The sequence below is a fragment of the Suricata suricatta genome, chromosome 13, assembly GCF_006229205.1.
Source record: "Suricata suricatta isolate VVHF042 chromosome 13, meerkat_22Aug2017_6uvM2_HiC, whole genome shotgun sequence".
In the NCBI taxonomy this organism is placed as follows: Eukaryota; Metazoa; Chordata; class Mammalia; order Carnivora; family Herpestidae; genus Suricata; species Suricata suricatta.
In genome coordinates this window covers 82,625,974-82,645,983 of record NC_043712.1, presented here as the reverse complement: position 1 = coordinate 82,645,983, position 20,010 = coordinate 82,625,974, and the positions used below count along the sequence as shown (strand labels likewise).

Here is a 20,010-nt window from a genome sequence, read left to right as displayed (position 1 = left end):
TTATCTCAAAAATAAACTTTTATTTCAGTTACATGTACAGTTTATTAATAAAGGGAAAATGCTTATCTACAGGTCAGCAGGACTGGATGTGTTTCCAACATGTGACTCTAGTAGTTAAAGATCCTGAGCGTTAGAATCTTGTTTCATGCTCTGGACTCCCGAGGCATTACATGCTCTTAAATCATATTTTGGTATCAAGTGACATTTTAGAAGGGGCAAGATAGTTTTTTTTCAAAGCCAGTCATTTTTTTTTCAAAGAATTCTTTTCCCCAGGGCCTGTGTATAAATTGGGAAAAACCTAGGTCTCAGGGGTAGATTCCAGAAGACCTAAGATCCGTCAGTCAGTTGACCCAAGTCACCGTTCTTCCTACCTTCCTGGGCATGTCTTTCCTTGCGAGAACCTTACAATGTCTGATAGGTTGTGGTAGAGCTTGTTTGCTCCAGTGTCTTTATACACAGGAGGGATGTTGCACGTCCATCAATTCCTTCAGGGAATCTTTGCCTTTCACATGGCAATCCGCTAATCTACTTCTATTTCGTAGAGATGGCCAAGGAAAATAATTCTGGACCTTCTGGCATCTTGGCGCATAGCACATAACAGTATTCCTCTGTGCTGGCCTGATGTAGTGCTAGTGTTCTACTTTTGGTGTGCTGCCATATTGGATGGCGGCCATTAGGGGCATCTGAGACACCTGACAAACTGCTGGAGGACCCGAACATCAACAGTCAAGGGGACTCAGCAAACATGTAGTGTGACATCCATCTTAAACTCTACGCAGCCCTGTCTCCTTTTCTGGGAAGGCAATGGCAGTAGGCACGTAGAGTTTGGAATCTGCTGTTACCTGTGGCCCCAGTTTTCACATCTATAAGAGACATTGACTTTTCCAGGTTGTGATGAAGATCAAATAAAATACAGGCCAGCATCAATCTAGCCTATTATTAAGCACATGGTAAGAAGTTAAAGGAGATTCCAAGTGTGTTAGCTGCCATCCAAACACTGTGCGGGACATCAAAAACTCATTTCCACATACCAGGCAGTAAAGTAAAAAAGTTGAGGCAGAAACACACCAGCTCCATTTCTAGGATTTAAGTCATATAAGCCTCGAAACCTTTTTAATTACATGAGGGTGATACCGCCACCTGAATGTCACACCTGGATCTCATCAGACAGGTGTAGTGGGAACCAGTTGGGACAATCTAATGCACGTTAGGCTCATTAATGAGTCAAGTTCCTGTAACTCTCACTGGTAAAGTCACTTGGCAGTTTCTAGATGGTTCCACAATGAATAAATAGAGGCATAGCATCCAGAGTGTTCTCCAGCAGGAGCGCTCGCCTTGCACCCACTACATGCCGGACACCATGTTGACCCTTCCATGTGTTCTCTCGTAACTGTCACCATGGCATAGCAATGCAGTCTGCATCAGGGCCATTTCCAGAGGGGATCAGCAGCTGGCCCAAACTACCACATCAAGACCGACACCGCAGTCAGTGCTGGTGAACCTCCTGGCTGCCAATCTAGGACTTTCTCCTTAAGCAAAGCAAAGAAGAAAACTATTGATGATGTGCCGAGGGTCCCCTACAGAGCCTACAACCCACCTTCAGCCTATCTTGTCTTCCTTTTGAGACCATGGCTAGAAGTTTTACAGGGAGACTGTCAGTCGGTGGTCCCACTTGGTTCCTGTTTCTCGAACGAGCTGGGGTCAGAAATGCTCAATGGATATGGGAGACACAGTAGAGAGATGAGACACTCCTGTCATCTGTTCCTTAATAGCTTATCTACAGACCTCCAAATCATGACCAGGACCTCGCTGCTAACTCGCGTTCAGCTTTTGATCTGTGAAAGCAGACAAGGATGACGTATATACAGAGAAGGCTTACTTTCCCTCATGTGAAGCTGTTTTGACTTGGAAAAGCTCCATGCTTAACGTGAGAGAAATAAGTCCCCAAAATACCATTGTTGTAGCTTCAGATTCGTTTCTCCTATATTTGTACAAGGCATCTTTGGAGACTTTTTCTACTTCTACATATTCCTGAACCTCCACAGTTGAGGTTGGTGATGTGGCTGAAATGTTCATCAAATCATTCTCAATTTTTCCAAAGAGGCTGGTTGCTTATGAAACCAAGAAGCTCAGACTCCGTGGTTGAGATGATCAGGTTGTAGTCTAGGTTCTCGGACCTAAGTTCTCACAGCAAAAGTGCGTATGCTCTTTGCACGTCTCCCTCCCACTCAAATCAAGGGTTCTGGCTTCCGTTTGGGTTCATAAGAATAAACCTCTTCACTAGGTAAGAATTCTAGGATATTCCTCTACTTAGACTAATGACACAGAACACTCCAGAATCTTGTGCTTTGGAGGTGAGGAGAGTTCAAAGCTATACTTCATTTCGCAGCATTAAACTGAAGAGTTAGTTCTTTAAATGCCCTATAGTTTTGCTGTTAAAAGCCTGTCTTTTCATTTTTTGAGAAGGGCTATCTGACTTCCAAAGATATAAGGAACAGAAGTAAGTGCCAAAGTTGAAGTCCTTTTTTTCTTTTCCCTCTCCTCATGTTCATCAAGAATAGAACACTGGAGGCTTGAAGATGATGCTGCGGCTTTAAAATAGCCATAAGAATGTCTTAAGGGAGCTGGCTGAACAACTGGAGTACCTTCTTGCCAAATAGAGAGCTTGCAAAGGCCACTTAAAAATTTGGACCCAGGGACTCCGATGGATTTCTTCACCAGGGGCCACATATCTTTACTCATCTCTTGCCAATCTTCGCAGCAATTCCTAAAGTCTCTGGAGGACTCACTTTGAGTGACTTTGTACGACTCACTTAACTCCAAACATCCTCCTTCACTGTTAAGTTTCCTATTTTACCTCTTAATTCTCACCTTCTATAGTAAACTCTCCAGATATAGCAATCTTATGCCAATATGTTTCATGTAGGATTGTTACAGCTCTTAATTGGGTACTGAAGCCCAAGGCTCATTATCCATGAACTATTATTACATGCTGAATTGACAAGCCATATTAACTATTCTTAGTTCAACAGAAATACATAGTTACTTCATTTCTTCAGTCCTTAAGTTAGAGTTTCTGTCCTTGGCTACTTCTGGGGGGTAGGCCAAGGTAAAAGAAGGAGGTACTTTAGACTCTTAGAAGGTTGGAGACTGGGACTTAGAACCTAAAAGAACACAGGAGGGACTGGAATCTAAGAGAAGATGATGGAGAATAATGCTTGATTTTATTTTTAAAAACTATGTCTTTGGGCCTTAGTGTTGATTCACAATATATAGTCCTTGGAATGGGGAAAAACACTGGTATTTTTAGGGTTCCTAGGAGGGAACTTTGGATTGCTCTAATTAAAAAAATAAATCAGTGGGTTTTGTAGCATACGGTCAAAGTACCAGTCAACCCCATGGCCTTCAGAGGTCAGATACGATGAATGCCAACCTACTAATCACATGGGCACTTTACATACCCTACATCAGTAGACTACATCCTGTTTAGTGTAATTACTATTTGAAGAGGAAGGAACAGGTGGATAACAGAGGAGTCCTACCTTCACAGCTATAGCCTCTTCCTTCTATATTGTGACTTGCATACCCCCCCAACCCCCCCCAACAAAAGCCCATGCCTTTCACTTTGATCTGTTTGACCAAAATTACAACAGGTATCTATTAAACAACATGGCAGAAGCAACTTCATCTAGGATTGTTGATCTCTGCCTAAGCTGCAAGCAAGGTGTCAACTGCCTTACTTATATTCCACATACACGTGGAATAGGAGTCATCTCCTGATCCGTTTAACTACTCACAACATCTCTTCATCCTCTTGGCTCTTGCATTGGTCATTTAATCCCAAAAGGAATCCTACCTTCTCTGCAGAGACTCCCCACCTCATTTTGGAATTTGAGCATCTTCCCAGGGCTTCAGGCCTCCTGTCTTCCCTTGCTTGCCCATATTCTGAGACATGAGAGAAAGGGGGCAATGGCCAATATGATGGAAAACTTACTAGAGCCACATGCAACTTTTTCTTCCAACCAAATGCCTTATTTGCCCTTCATACTAAACATTTCAGACATCGTTCATAGAAGGAATCTCTGCCAGCAAGCCTGAAAAATTAGCAGGTACTGCAGATTCTCCAAGAAGTCACATTGGAACAGTGGTTTTCAAGTGTTAGCTTATATCAGAATCACCTGAGGGACTTGCGGAAACACATTCCTGGAGCTCATAGCTTTTCATTCAGCAGGTCTGGGAAGGGGGCTGAGAACTTGGATTTTTAACAAGTTCTCAGAGGATAGAGATGCTAACCCCACTGAGAACCATTACGTTAGGTTGTTCACGAATGGCACTAAATGTTACCTCTCCAGCCTTCTTCATGGTAGACCGTGTACACTTCTAAAAGCAGAACACACTTAGCTGGAGGGCAAGAAGGCCCTTGCCCTGGAGCTACATATAATGACAGAACACAGAAAACAGAGACTTAAGCATCAAGAAGCAGAATTGCTAGAAATCTTAGCATAGGTTTCTAGGTCAGGAAACAAAGTAATGAGAAAAGAAACTTTCCCCTAAACAAGAGGCATTCTAGGTACCAGCTAAGTCAACTTCTTTTACAAAATCAATAACTGGGGAACAAATATGAAGTGGTACCTTGTTCTCTTAGTACTTGTTTGTAAGAGAAACTAGCCAAATTCTAGGCTTAGTTATACAACATCAAGATATATATCATCTAGCTCCTATAGTTCCGTTAGAATGCTTGATACTACTCAGGTCATTTACAGAAGTTTATCCTAGAGGAATAGGCACAAACCGTGGGTAAGCTGCTTGGTTTAATTGTTTTAGCACTTGAAAAAAAATGTACAGTAGTTAGAACACTCAGTCTTTGCAAACCTCCACTGAGGTCAAAGATTTCATTCATACGTACAAAATTAGTTTACAAATTTTTTTGGCAATTTCATCTTAGTAACCCGTTTTATCCTATTGCCATTGTCCCAACCATTGAAAAAAGTTTACAATAATTTACATAGAAATATTTTCAAAGTGCTTAAGAATAGTGATTGTTTGCCGGGATATTTACAGATGGCCTATACAATGTATGTACAAGTGGCATACACTATAGCACAAGTGTCATTGCTGGAATATGGCTTTCTAGGGAAAGTGCATATTTGGCCAGATGCGGCAATACTGTCTAGAAACTCAAGGGTTAGGTACTTGGTAACCACATCCAAAGCTGAAGTAGAATGTGGGTGGGAATATTTACAAAAGTCATATAAAAACGGTCAAGTATACAAGCTTGATCCATGTAAAGGGTATCTTGATGTCCTTCCAGACTGGAGGAAGAAAGCCTTCAGGCGTTGGCTCGGTTACCATTCCGAAGTGGGGGGGAGTATTGGTTTAGACCTCAAAGGTCAAGACTCATCTCAGAAGTCAAGCTAGATCATCATCTGTGCTTACAACTGATATCTGTGGAAGAGAAAGAGTACAGGATGAGCTTGGTGATCATTCACTGGTAGGAACTCCAGTCTCTAAAATGGATCTTGCTTTTGGGTTGGTCATTCAGAAGCCAAAGGGACACAGAAGAGAAGTCAGATCTCAAAAAAGTATTGAGTTGTGTTCCCCTGATGCATTTTAACTCGAATCCATTGCTATCTACTTGATAGACAGAGAAAACAGTGGAGCTGATGCCACCATCTCCTTAATGATCTTAAGTCCTGGAGAAAAATGGGGAAAAGACACACATGTGCCATGAACTGACCACCATTCTTTGTTTCACCCAAGAGCTTCAGAGATGGAGTGCTGAGTACTGGTTTTGTTTACACTCTTCCCTCAGTGAAGGCCAAATACTCCAGTTGGGTTTCAACTGAAGGAAAAGTAGCTGACTCTTCCCCTGAAAGGAAGCTAGCTATTGTAGATGGGTGAGGCCACTTTCAAGCATTTGGTAATTATGGCTAAATGAATCTTGCTTAATACACTGACTTTAAGCCAACTCCCCTATATAGGATGTGCTAATTTTTAAGCATCCGGTGGACAGCTGACAGTTCAAATAGGAGCCACTTGGTTCATGCTAAGATTTACATACAGTTTCTATAACCAAAAATGTCTCCAATAGTACAGTGATGACCTTAGGTTGACTTACTTGTTTTGTATGGGGCGGATGCTTATCAACTGACTGGCATGTGTTCTAACAGGCTAGACTGTCTAATCTCCGGGTAGTAGATGTATTTGGTGGCTCTTTGATCCCAATGGCTCTTTCCAGCCCAAGCAGCCACAGCTTGAGTTAGCGGTCTCCTTTCCAGCAAGTCCTACAGCAAGCCATGGTGTATCAAGACACAAAGCTGACTTACTGCTGGGTACGTGTGTCCAACAGAAGCACTGTGTCTACCAATGTCTATTGACAGGTCCTCTTCCGTAGTCTTCAAGTACACAGGATTGTCAAAGTTCATGCTTTTCATGTTCTTATGCTGCCAATTCCGCCACATCAAATAGCCACCTACTGCTGCCATTGCCAAGAGCACTGAAACAAGTGAGAAGGTGACTAAGCAGAGTTAGCCTCAGAACATCAAAAAAAAAAAAAAAAGGGTCACGCTCAGGGGTCAGTGATATGGGACATGCATAAAAATTTCATGTTTTAGGAAGTTGGCATAGCTAGGTATTAGACTATAAATGGGCCAGGAGTTTGAAACAAGTTCAGATCAGCGGTTAAGTATTACTCTTTGGACTGGAGCTAAGCTCTGCACAGCCATTTGGGCAAGTGTGGAGTCCTGGCCCCCTTCCTGGGCCAAATGAATTAAAATTCCACAAGTTTCTGGAGGGCTTTTCAAGTGTTCCCCTAGGTATATTAGGAAGGCTTGGAATCCAGTATTCCAGGATAAAGTGACCATTTTAGCACAGTGCCTTCCTTAGAATCCGCATGCCCAAAAATTGCTCTAGAGGTTGTTTCCCCTGAGTTTAATCATTCTTAACTATTTTAATTCACTCTGTATGAGTCCTCCAACTTCTTAAGAAGGCATTAAAGTATCTGTATGTCTCCTCTGTATGAAGCATTGTATACCTTTCAGAGTGGGGAACAGAACAGCGTTCTTTACCAAAAGGGGCGTATTGTGAAAGGGAATAAGCCAGACTAACAACTCTGAAGTAGAGAGCAGTCAGTGCCATTCATGGAATAGTTGAGAAGTTATCACTGTGCTGAAGATACCATGGAAGAGAAAGGTGTGGACTCCGTGTGCCATGCTAGAGACAGAGCGAAGGTAGTCAGTGTCATGAGTACTGTTAGCATGGGCGAGGGGTCTCTAGATGGATCAGAAATGCCCATCTGGTTGGTGTCACACAAGTTTATCGACCCAGATATGTAGGCAATGTACTTACAGAGAGGAAGGATGGCCCAGGCAGCGGAAGTGCCTTTGGGAGGAACAGTGACCTCCGTTACGGCTGTGGTCACATTGATCCCTACAGGAGAATAAAAAGAAATCAGTGTAGATGGACCTGAATTCAGACTTAAGAATTTACCCATCTGGCGGAGCACCTCATGCCCGGTGCCCATTACTGATGTTTAGTATCTACTGCTTTGTGTACCGGGAACAACTGATCTACAAGTATTTGAGAGTCACACACCAGAACAGCTATTTCACTAACAATTTGCTAGTAGAAATCTTAAGAAGTCAGGACAGGCTAAGAATTGCAGGCTTTAAGTCTTTGGAGTTCTAACGCATGTTACCATTCAGGGGCAGAATGAGTAGTTACAGGCTGCATTAATTATGTAAGCAATAAATACAGGGGGTGTGGCTGTTAGTTGAGATTCACAGTTGGCAGTACTGGGCCCAGTACCTCCAGGAGCTAGTCCACTAGTTGGCGAAATTTCTATTGTGCTGATGCCCTTTGTCTCTCTGTAAGTCACAGTAGTTGCAGTACCTGAATTACAAAGACCAAGAACCTGGTTAATGCCAAGGTTCCAGAGTGACTAGCTGTTTTGTCCAGATAAATCATGAGAACGGGTATGTTAATGCCACGGGAAACAGAAAAATCTCGGCTGAACTAAGTTGTATGGACAAAACTGAAAGTCTTCGTGCAAACCCAGAGACACAAGAGACTTGGGACAGAACAGTCAACATCTGGAATCTGACAATTCAAAAAGCTGAGCAGCCACACTTACCCTCTCAGCTTCGTCCCAGAAGTTACAAGAAATGCTCTCAAAACCAGATTAAGCAGACGTATTAGTCTTACTGTCAGATTGTCTTGCAATGACTTTCTTAGTAAACTGACCTAATCCCTGCAGGACCTCCGCAGTAAGCTAATAAAAGCCTCACACTATGAATTCCTTGCTCACAACAAGTGACTTTAATCTACCACTCAATGAGAAGCTAAGGACAAAAGATGAAAATCAAGTTTGGGTTGAGCGTGAATAGAAGATGGAGTCACCCACTGAGGCCATAAGGTTTCCTGTAACCAGGGCCTCTTGGGAAGAATAATCCGTGTTTATAAGCTGGCTAGCTCGGTGATGTTAGGGGTCTCACTGGTACAAATCAGCATAGTCGCATTCACTCTTGAGTCAGCTACAGACGCACATAATGTTGACATGAGTTAGAAGTCCGTTCCGAAGTAACGGCAAGAAAACCTGGCGTGCAACAGTAGGAGATACGTTCCCAAATCTATTCCAAGAATCAGAACAAAACTGTTTAAAAATCAAGGCTAGTTTTATAGCTAGTGACTTATTCTGTTGCCTGTTGTTCTGTCCCGTTTGTGGTTGTAATGTAAAAAGCCTTACTGTGGCATTCTCGGCCATTTTCCTCTAGCTTGTACCCGTTGGGACAGGAACAGGTGTATTTTGGGGAGTGATCATTAATCTGTGGCGCTGGCAGGCACAGGTATTCACATCCTCCATTCTCCGTGTCTTCTTCACACCAATTTTTACCTATTCAGAAATAAAAGTCCTTTAAAATCAGCATTCTGCTGCCTGCTATACATAAAGCTCTGTTCTAGATGCTGAAGACATAAGCCCTTGTCCCCAAGGAGATTACACTTGTCTACTCTGTCAAACCTTCTAGCACGACCAATACAGTAAAGAAGAAATATAAGGGATCATGCTCTAAGGATACCACAGATCCAAAGAAACCTGTTGAAAGTGGCATAAGGATTATGCTTTGAACAGATGGGTGGTGAGAAAGCAGGTGGCAGGAAGGAGGTACCCCCTACTGGTCCAAAGCTTATAGTGAAGACTCAAGGGAGAGAGACTAGCATGTTCTACTTTGCTTTGCTCCCACGAAGTAGAAGGAACCCAGTGAGAGGGAAGTTTAAGGCTTCCATTTAGATAGAACTAGTCAAGATTTTGAGCAGGAGATGATATGAACACTTGTGTTTGAGGATCTACAGAGAAGATGTGTCATGATGGGGAGGCAGGAGAAGTTTCTGGCATAAAGCTACTTTGGAGGGTAGTACAATCATCACAGTACAAGAGAATGAAGGCCAAGAGGTATGGGAAAGCCTGAAATAAAAGGCTGAACACTGACAGTTGGAAGGGAATATAAGAGTTAAAGTTCTGCAGCAATTCAGGAAGTCAGAAATAAAAAAATAAAAACAACTTTGACGTGTTTGAGGTGTAGGGTACTAGAGGGAAAAGTTCCCTTTTAGAGCAAGTTGAGTTGCTGGGAGCTAACAATATCCAAGTCGGTACTAGGTCATGCCTCTGTCCTTACAGTGGCCCTTTAGGGCTGTGCTCATCCACATTACCTGATGGCTGTACAAGTTCATGATAGACAATGATGTCTTGGGCATCATTAAGGTTGTTAATGAGAGTGGCCAGCTCTGATCCAGTGAATTTGTTGGCCCCATAGACGGCTTCATTTTCCCCATCTATCCAGTAGACACGATCCTAAAACAGAACCCCCAAATGAGCATGTGCATCTGAGATGAACACAAGTCAATATCTAAGGTCATCATCATTTACTGGCAATTTAGTGGACCAAATTTATTGCATGCTGGTCTGGGATATTGGATGTCCCAGACTGTACGAGATACAAGTCAAAGTTTCTCAAAGTGCTATAAGAAATCAGGATAGAATTTGTCCCACGTTGTAAGTGCCCCTCCTCCCCTTCCTGCGGGCCTCTTCTTTCTCCCCAAGGGTGAAGAGGTACACATTTAGACGTGAGGCACACATCTCACCTCAAATATGGTTAGTGCGAGAGGATGAGCTAGGAACTCCAGAGACTTTAGGACAATCCTACGATCTTGGCCATTCAAATCCACGCTGGACAACATGTGCAGCTTGGAGTCAAGCCAATAGAGACGGCTCTTTATAAGGTCTAGGGAGGAAAAGAATTATTGATGCATCATGGCTTTGGCTTCCTGGCTTCCACTGAAAGGATCCAAAAAATCCAATATTCTATGTTCATGATTCCTTCTTCGGCATGGTTTTTAAGGGGGTCCCACAAACCTTGTGAAGTAGCAGGCAGAATCTGTACGCACATTCATTCTGGGAGACTAAAGGAGTGCCTGAGGTTCTCCAAGTAGCCGACTTGAGAAATGTTACATTTTATAGATAGTAAGCTAGCATATCATTCTGCCCTTATGGGATGAGAGCTTCCAAGGCCCAAGCTTCCCTGAATTCATGTCACATATTGGGTCCAAAGAGACAGAAAAGCTAGTCATGGTGGAGCATGTAATTTGTTAAGTCCACTGTTCCACTTGAGTTACTCAGTTACTCTCTTTCAAAAGTTCTGCCCTAAAGAGAACCATGGAGAACTGTCCACCACAGTCCAGAATAAACCATGGAGAGAAGTGAAAACCATAGAATTGGTGGTCAGGGAAGGAAGAACATACATACCAAGGGTAATTCCATTAGGCCATTGGATATCCACGGTCACCAGAGGCCGTCTATCGAATCCATTCATGCCCGCTTTTTCTATTTTAGCGGGTTCTCCCCAGTCTGACCAGTAAACAAAGCTGGGAAGAATTAAATGATAAATAAGCCTCAGTGGTTTAGAAGGCATAAACTTCTAGTTTGAGACACACATTTAAAGAATGAATAGAAAACTCAAGAGACAAACAGTAACAGTCAAGGGTCTAAATTATGTTCTGGGCAAACAAAAGTTAACACTCTGAATCTTGCCAGCTCATTATGAACTATATTAATCTATATAAGTGTGGCATTTATATTTTGACCCCAAGGCAAAGGTTAGGTATTTCCTTTATAAAAGGCCAGTTCTTTCAGAGGACTCAAACATATGTTAAGGTTTACAGTAGGGGCTGGCTGATGGTGTTCGAGTGAGGATTCATGGTGGTCAATGTGGTTACTCCAGGCTCATTCAACTTCCCAAGCTGCTTCTCTATATTATTTAGTGGCATTTTAGGGAGACCAGTCCACGAAATGTTGCTAGACAGGTCCATTAATTTCCCCTGGTCTTCCAGACGACTTGGACATTTAGATGAAAGCATTGAGTTAATGGGGTTACCAAAATCCCCCAACTCGTGCTGATACTTGGGGTTGCTCATCCAGAACTAATGTGACAAAGCATTCAGACAAAAATTAAAATTTACTTGGGAAGAAGGTGTGTGGCCATAAGGGTTCAGGTACAGCTTTTAGTGAACATCACATCAGATCTGTTGTTTCATGAATGTCAACCAGCGGTCATGCTGCCAGGGAGGGCCTGGACTATGGAGGTTTCCTGATCATGGCACCTCTGACTTGGCACCGCTTGAACTGGATAATTCTTTGCTGTGGGGAGCTGATAACTCATTCGATTTCAGTATGATTTCAGCCCTGGGGATAGCTCCTGGCATACGCAGATAGCGTCTAAAAAGCTATATTAGATGAAAGACAGACTACAAACCCAGACAGTGGGTCCACAGCTATGGAGGCTGGCTCCCGCAAGTCAGAGTTAAACAGGAACTTCCTCTTGGCTCCATCTAGGGTAGCTACTGAAATAGTCTTAGAAGCCGCATCTGTCCAGTAGATGGTCTTGTACACCCAATCAACAGCAATGGCTGCAGGATTATAGACATTGTCGATCATTTTAACATGTCTACCAACCTTGTCATCAATTGAGGCACTGAAACAGAATAGGTCACAAGAAATTTAAGAGTTTGACACCATCAGAGCCTAGAGAATGGACTTTCTGTTTACAAAAGGGTCAACAGTTTGCTCAGAAGAAACTCTAGTAACACCACCGCTCACCACTCAGATGACTTAACTATGCCTCGTACTGGTCCTAGACAATACTGTCCATTATTCAGTTGCTGCTACATATTCGATATGCAAGTATGACTCATTTCTAAGTGAAGCTATTTGTTTCAGGAGCCATCATCTGAGTTTCTATAGTTTGCATTGAAAGAAAGCTGCCCCTACCATTTGGTAGCAACTATGAACAGTTGTCAATGAGCTGTAGAGAGAAAGTGGTGAAAATGGGAGAAATAAAGATGTGCTTTGTGATAATCCTATTGCTATAGCCACTTTGTACTTGACAAGTTTTAGTTTCTAAGGAGGAACCATAGTCATTTAATAGTTGGAGAATCAATCAGTGTTCAGATTGAGGAGTCCCAACTCATTAGATGCTAGATTGGAGCTAGAAATTCCTCCAAGCCTTCCCAAAGACCAAGTGACAGGGACTTTATGTTGAGATACCATGCATAGAACTGAAGTTACCTGAAGATGGCCTTTTGGCTTAGATCAGCCCAGAACAACTTCTGAGCAGCAATATCCGCATCAAGAGCCACTGTGTTTCTTAGCTGTTCAACTAGTTGGATGTATTCTTTCCTCTCCAAGCCAATCTTTCGGATGTCTCTTCGATTAGTGAAGATCAAACTTGGTTCTTTACCTGCAAGAGAGGAGTCAGGTTTATTTGGCTTTGCTGTAAGAAGGCCAGGTCCTCCTAGGTCTGCTCCTCCTGGAGGAGGAGCCCTTGAAAAGTAAAGGCATTGCTAAACACCTGAGGAGTATTCTTGCTGCACTCTGTGTTCTCTGGGATCTGCAAGCACTTCCCACCATTAAAGAAGGCAGTTCTAGGGTCACAGCACTCACTGGGAGGGTAGCAGATGGGTATGTTACTTACTGAGATTGTACTCACGTCTGGGGAGCAGAGAGTAAGCAAACCTGGGAGGTGTTCATGGTATCGTGTGCAGAAGAAACTGACTAATGCAGGTGTCTGGGGGAATGATCTTCTGTTTAACCTATGATACTGCACCGGGCGTTCAGTAACATGGCTCCCAAGTACAGATAGCCTCTGACTTAGGATGGTTTGGCTTAGGATTTTTCAACCTTACGATGGTACAAAAGGGGTTTGCATTCTGTGGAAACCACACTTTGAATTCAGAGTGTGGATCTTTTCCTGGGGCCAGGGATAGGTGTCACAATCGTTGCTTGTGATGTTTTCTCCTGATGCTGGGCAGAAGCTCGGGGTCAGCCCCATGATCACGTGGTGACAGACCTATCCACTGACGACTATCTGCACCCACACAACCATTCTGTTTTCACTGAGTACAGTACTCAGTACATGAAAGGAGCTATTGAATTCTTGATGATAATATAAGCTTTGTGTTAGATGATGTTGCGCAACTATAAGCCAGTGTAAGAGGTCTGAGCACATTTAAGGTGGGCTTGGTGAAGCCATGCTACTTGATAGGTTAGGTACATAAAATATATCTTTGACTTAGGATATTTTCAGCCTACAATGGGTTTGTTGCATTGTGACATCATCATAAGTTAAGGAAGAGCTGCACCGTTTCAATTCCATATTGAGTTGACTCTTGGAGTCACTGGCTATAACTTTTGTAAGCACCCGCTCATGAAGGTGCCAGAACAACACAAGTGCAAGTCCATTTACCTACTGCCTTGCACACGCCAGTGGCAAGATCCATCTGATATCCCCGACTACATTCACACTTGTAACCGCCTTTTAGGTTGATACAAATTTGGCTACAGATTCCCGGATTTTGGCATTCATCGATATCTAGGAGGGAAATGAGAATTAGTCTTGCTGTGCCCAGATGATACAGAGACACACAGTCTTTTCCCAGCCCCTTCCCTTCCCCCACCAGGGCTTAGGCTCTCTCCCTGACTCACCTCCACAGGTTTTCTTATCTATCAGTTCAAACCCAGCTGCACAGTCACACTCGTACCCTATAACTAGGTCCTTGCAGATGTGAGAACAGCCACCGTTATTAACCAGGCATTCGTTTACATCTGAAATAAAAAGGGACTAGAGTTATTTGGCATCTTATTCCAAATCAGTGTTTGCCCTGATGAGCATTTAAACTTGGGGCTTTTTCAGTCAGGTATCTAATTAGTCTGGTCCAACCCATGATTTTCCTAAGACCTAATAATCTGTCTTTTAAAAAAAATTTTTTTTTTAATGTTTTATTTATTTTTGAGACAGATTCAGAGCATGAGCAGGGAGGGGCGGAGAGGGAGAGGGAGATGCAGAATTGGAAGCAGAGAGCTTCAGCACAGAGCCCAACGCGGGGCTCGAACCCACGAACGTGAGATCATGACCTGAGCCAAAGTCGGAGGCTTAACCGACTGAGCCACCCAGGTGCCACTAATAATCTATCTTAAAGGGACACATCTCAGAGGGTTTCGAGGGATAGAAAACCCTTGGTCTCCTTGGCAAGTTACCAGTTGGCTAAGTAGCACTGAGTCAAATGTCACTACTGCTGAACGGTTATTTATAAGGAGGCAAGACTGAACTAGTTGGGTCACTGCTTCGACTTTGAAGGCATAAAAATGCCACTCTGGAGCCCAACAGCGGAACTTGGTTCATTACAAGTGGTTTAAGCAGGCACTGTACAGGGCCTACACGGCATTAGCTGCGGGCAGTGGCATTGACCTTCCGCACCCTGTACTCAGGCAGCCCGGGTCCACTTACGACATTCTTTGAGGGGCTCGTCACTCCAGTCCCTGCAGTCCTGCTCCTGGTTACATACTTTACTGATATCTATGCATTCCCCACTTCTGCACTTGAACTTGCCTGGGCCCAGGCACTGATTGACTACAGAGAGAAACACAAAAGTGAGATTCCATTAGTGGGGCTGCTCAGAGCAATCCTGTGACTCATCCCCAGGAGGCGAGACTCTTACCATTTTTGCAGTTGACTTCATCAGAACCGTCCACACAGTCTCGGATCCCGTTGCATTGCCTGCTGCCGTGGATGCAGCTTCCGTCCTCACACTCGAATTGGTCAGGTCGGCAGGTGCGTGAAGCTGCAGGGGAGGGAGGACCACGGGGTGGGCAGCCGTGCCATCGCAGCTGAGGCAGGAGGGGGGAGGAGAGGCAGGAGGAGGAAGAGGGAACAGGCCATACTCATAAGAAGGCTACGTACGACAGTTGACCTCGTCGCTGCCGTCTTTGCAGTCTGGGTCCCCGTCGCACCGCCACTTCTTGTGGATGCACTCGCCCGAGCCGCACTGGGTCTCGCTGGCCGGACACTTGGTGTGCATCACCGGCTGGCGGCCACACTGCTCCAGGGACTCATCGGACTGGTCGGAGCAATCGGCATCATCGTCACACACCCAGCTGAGCGGGATGCAGGAGGAGGTGCTGCACTGGAACTCGTGGGCGCCGCACGTCGGGGGTGCGCAGTCCAGCTCATCGCTGCCATCGCTGCAGTCGTCCTGGCCGTTGCAGATGAAGTTCCTGGAGATGCAGCGGCCACTGGTGCAAGTGAACTCATCGGGGCTGCACGTGATGTTGCCTGCAGAGAGACAGCGGGCTGGGCTGAGCATGTGTCCCCCTCGTGCTTTCTAGACTCTGGTCCCGCCGTGTACAGGCGGGATCTCGGGTCACAAACCCTAGCTTTCCAGCTTCACTCAAAAGCGAACATGGATCTCTATCAATATTCAGATTCTGACAAGCAGTTTGATATGGACAAGATGTAGGGACGCTTGAATAAGAACAGAAATAAAGGACTCAGAAAAGAGTTGAAGACTCTAAGTTAATTTGAGAGAAGACCCACAATCGACCAACAACTTAAAGCAATCGATAACTTGAATGAGAGAGTTCATTCTGAAAGGCAAAGACTGCATTATCTCTAACAGGACAGACAGTGGATCGATCGTTAGCTGAAAAAATTGTGTATCAGGTGTACAGGCAAACGGACCCTCGTAATAGGCATTATGACAGTGTCACCAAAAAGAAGCCATTATGTTACACTACCACACACAGTTCCTTCTCTGTTGGTCCTTCAAATGAGGATTAGGAATCATAGATCTTAAATATCTTCAAGTATTAGAAAGTCACTGCTAGGGCTAGAGTGTCAGTCTAGTAGCCCGTGAGGCTGATGCCGATTGGCCAGGCAGACTCGCCACTTTGTGTTTTGACTCCGATTCCTACCAAATGGATCAAGGTCACAGTCTGGAGATAACGAGGGTAGAGACCACGACTCTCTTGGGAAGCAAAGTCTAGATTGAAGAGGGAAACTTTTGGCAGCTCCAGAGATCACCAAGCCATAAAACTCAGTTCTAAGATTGAACACCAAAACTCACTGGACTAGGTGCAGTGGTATTGACCTTGGAAGTCGATTTGTAAATGCAAGACTGGCGTTTTGACTGCCAACACCCGCAGCTCACTTACTGTGCTGCATCAGGAGGCCTGTGCCAGTCAGACCTGGGAGCTGTAGCGCTCGGGGCCCTATAAAAGGGCGGTAGCTTGAAAGAGTGCTCCAAGCAATGTTTGTTCAACCTAGATATTTTCCCAGGGCCTCGCCTGGGACTTGCAGCACTTTATTACACATTTTCCAGGAACAGACACATGAAAGCATAGGAAACTGAGCTCGTTTTTACAGGCAGGGACTGTGAGAAGAGACAAAAGTACCGTCGGTTGAAGAGAGTTTTTGTTGGGTATCTGCTGCCAAGATGTCAATGAGCACATGCGCTAGGTCAACCTTGGGAAAGGTTGAACTAGAATCTAGATTTGGGGGGGGGTATGAAATGCTTGTATAATGGCCACATAATTTATCCAATCAGCAGACCCTCTTGAGACCTAGGAATAAGCTTGCTGGCCCTAGTCCGCTCCTCGTCTCATGGAGCCCAAGTGAGGGAGGCCCACGAATTCCTGTCCCGATGGAGACAAGGTTCTGTGGCTTCACTGAGCTGCTTCTAAATGTGAGCGCCTTGAACCACTTACCTGCTCCTTGCCATCTGCCTAGAAGAAACCCCAAAGCAAGCCACAGCCAGTTACCATGGGAACGTGTGGCCGAGTTTCAGGGCGGTGAGAAAAGCCAAGTAGTGGAGCAGAGGGTGAGATCGCCGCAGCGCGTGCCAACGGCGCCGAGTCTTCACGCTCCAGGGAGCGCCCTGCCTGCCCTTGAGGAAAGGGGTCTCTGGGGTACAAAAGCCACTCCACACTGGTCTTCTTACCACAGTTCTCTTCATCGTCTCCACTGTCACAATCGTGTTCACCGTCACATCTCCAGGACACGGGGATACACTGAGTGGAGTGGGCGCCACAGCTGATTTCATTAATGCGGCATGTTCTCATATCTGTTGATGATATACAGTCTCAAAAGAGCCTCCAAACTCATCAGGGCAAAGTTGCTGCTCCTGTGCTGCCTGTGAGTGGTCACACCTGTGAGCGGCCTGGCTCGTAGGGCGATGGGACCCACCGTGGCCCACACCTGGGCCAGCTGCACTGCTGGGGGCCGGGCCAACCCGTGCCACCTGGCATTGCACCTGAGAGCCTGGACCGTGTCACTCCTTCAAGGTTCCGCGGCGTGCTCAGTCCTGGCTTTTGTTTTACTTGGCACGGTTAGGCTTATTGGCTGGCCTGCTCCTTGACCTTTCTTTCTTTTTTTTTTTAATCTGTAGGATATCAGATAAGGTCACCTGATTCCAACTTCATTAAAAGCTGGAAGGTCTAACACCTGCGAAGTCTTCCTTTGACTAGATTCCTTTACAGGCTTCTTCACACCTACTTTAGATTCGCATAACAGGGACAGCTCCTGATTCTTGACCTCACCAGGCCATCCTCAGGGCTGTGTTTTTGTGGCACCTGTCTTTACGCGTGGGGACTTACTGCCTTGACCAATGTTCTGATCAGTCCCCTTATGTCTTGCCTAGAAAACTGAGATTGATGCATTTATCTTCCCTTCTCCTTCACTGTGTTTTGTAAATCCTGTTCCAGACCTAAACTCTGCCCTATTAGACCTGTGTGTTCAGTGCTTTAACAGGTCTCTCCTGCTTTGAAATGAACTCCAAGACTTTCTTCACCACGACAGTCAAACGATCCTAATTTATCTGTCCCAAATCCTCCTTCTCTGATATCACACACCATTTCCTAAATGTCTGCCTAAGGAAACAGACCTTTGAATACCTATGAGGTTTCTCTTATTTAAGAACAAGCTATAAGCTTTACCCTGTTTCAATAACCTTAGGTAACAGGCTTGTCAAAAATCACTATGTTTCCATCTAGCCACTTTACCCCATCAGTAATAGATTTTTTTTTCATAAGCTGTGCATCTAGAAGCTTATCCTTGGCCCAAGGGGACCCTCCTGTATATCTCAGCTTCCAGGACCAGAGGACCATCTGCTTAGAGTCATGATTACCATTTGCAATCTATGCACCTAGTCAAGGAGTTCTTAATCAAATCTGCTGGATTCAGTCGTAAATATTCAATAATGAAGCTACCCAAGAGGACGTAAGTCTTATTAGACTAGAGAGCATATTCTTTAAAGGACACTGATCAACTGTTCATGACTTGACTGACCTTGGAGTCAACTGGTCTACATTTCACGGGAAGCCAAGGGAAACTACAACCAAATTTTAGATGACACGACACTTGGAGCTCTGAGACACAAACCAGCCTGGAAAAGAAAGTCCAAAGCAAGTCACTCACGGCACTGTTCTGGGCTTTCGTCAGAGCCGTCTTCACAATCGGGATCTCCGTCACACTGCCACCGGCTGGGGACACATTGGCCATTGTTGCAAACAAAGTCTGACTCGGCACACGTCTTCTTCACTACAAAAGGTGATTTGCAGGGTTAAAGTCGAAGTCACCCAAGAGCTTAATTCCCACTGTGGGTAAAAATGCATGCTGGTACATTTGCCTCTAACAACACTGCTGACTCAATGAGCACTCAACTGCCGGTGTCCAGGAGAACACTAGAAAAACCAATTTTCATTTTTTCAGAGGAGAAAGGTGCTCATTTGAGAGAATTGGAGGGTATGGAAGTCACGGTAAGATTGCTCATTACCTTACAGCTCAGGGATACCTTTCAATGAACTTCTTGCAAGTTTCATGTTGTCGAGTTTAAGAAATAGTTTCATGCTTTTATGCATTTCTTCCAAGTCATTCAAGTACTTCATAAGTTTTAAAAGCCAAACATTCCATCCTATGACTGGATCACAATACAGCTGTGCTAGGGGCTTCTCTAAACAGCACATGGGTTTAGTGTAGAGTTTGGAGGACATACTTCAGGACTGAATACTGTCACTCCTACAGGTCTGTTGGGGAGGAACCCCCCCCAGTTAAGAAACAGGGAAAGCTTAAACCCGAGGACAAAAGAGGTCACATTTAGAATCCTAGAGACAAACTAACATCAACTGAGTGAAGGTCACTGAGGCTACTGTGGAAGATGCCAGTCTCAACTGAGGCCTGGAGTGAAAATCGCCTATGACAACGTATCATGTGTGCCATGAATTCCTACTAGGGCATGACTTTTCTCCTAGAATTCTGGTGACTCAGGTTGTTGTCTGAATAGGGACAGTCTCAGGAGAAAGAGGACAGTGTTAAATACCAGGAAGATGAGCATAAACCTAGATTCTGTTAAACCAGCCAGATGGCTTTGTCACCTTCCCCGTGAGGAAGTCAGAGAGAAAGAAGAGTCTCAATAGTCAGCCACACGAGTGTTCTAGGCTCATCTTTCCCAGGCTATATTCTTCCTTGCTCATGTGCCTATACTTTCTCCCTAAATTTCCAGTTTAAGATCATCTTCTTTAATGAATATTCTGTATTGGTAAATCCACGAAAAGCCGAGTAATATGCCAAAAACTTGACAGGGACTGCTTCAGGTCTGGGGTTTGAGCTCCGTCCAACTCACAGAGTATGG

The 20,010-nt window shown here is 44.6% G+C and overlaps 1 protein-coding gene across 5 annotated transcripts in view; it reads right to left on the bottom strand.

Moving 5' to 3' along the window:
* The window catches only part of VLDLR (very low density lipoprotein receptor), a 35,375-nt gene continuing 15,365 nt past the window's right edge, over positions 1-20,010 (bottom strand). For 2 of the 5 annotated variants that reach the window (XM_029920087.1, XM_029920088.1), the window contains 17 exons: positions 18,798-18,920; positions 17,323-17,445; positions 15,288-15,659; positions 15,046-15,168; positions 14,835-14,957; positions 14,033-14,152; positions 13,794-13,919; positions 12,617-12,788; positions 11,805-12,023; positions 10,799-10,917; positions 10,138-10,277; positions 9,706-9,847; positions 8,744-8,890; positions 7,807-7,890; positions 7,348-7,428; positions 6,327-6,496; positions 1-5,445 (listed from right to left, as the gene is read on the bottom strand). In XM_029920087.1, coding sequence (XP_029775947.1) covers positions 5,410-5,445; positions 6,327-6,496; positions 7,348-7,428; positions 7,807-7,890; positions 8,744-8,890; positions 9,706-9,847; positions 10,138-10,277; positions 10,799-10,917; positions 11,805-12,023; positions 12,617-12,788; positions 13,794-13,919; positions 14,033-14,152; positions 14,835-14,957; positions 15,046-15,168; positions 15,288-15,659; positions 17,323-17,445; positions 18,798-18,920 — 2,420 coding nt within the window. In that variant the 3' untranslated portion in view covers positions 1-5,409. The remainder of the gene's footprint in view (positions 5,446-6,326; positions 6,497-7,347; positions 7,429-7,806; positions 7,891-8,743; positions 8,891-9,705; positions 9,848-10,137; positions 10,278-10,798; positions 10,918-11,804; positions 12,024-12,616; positions 12,789-13,793; positions 13,920-14,032; positions 14,153-14,834; positions 14,958-15,045; positions 15,169-15,287; positions 15,660-17,322; positions 17,446-18,797; positions 18,921-20,010) is intronic. The other 3 variants (XM_029920089.1, XM_029920090.1, XM_029920091.1) reach the window with 3 other exon arrangements.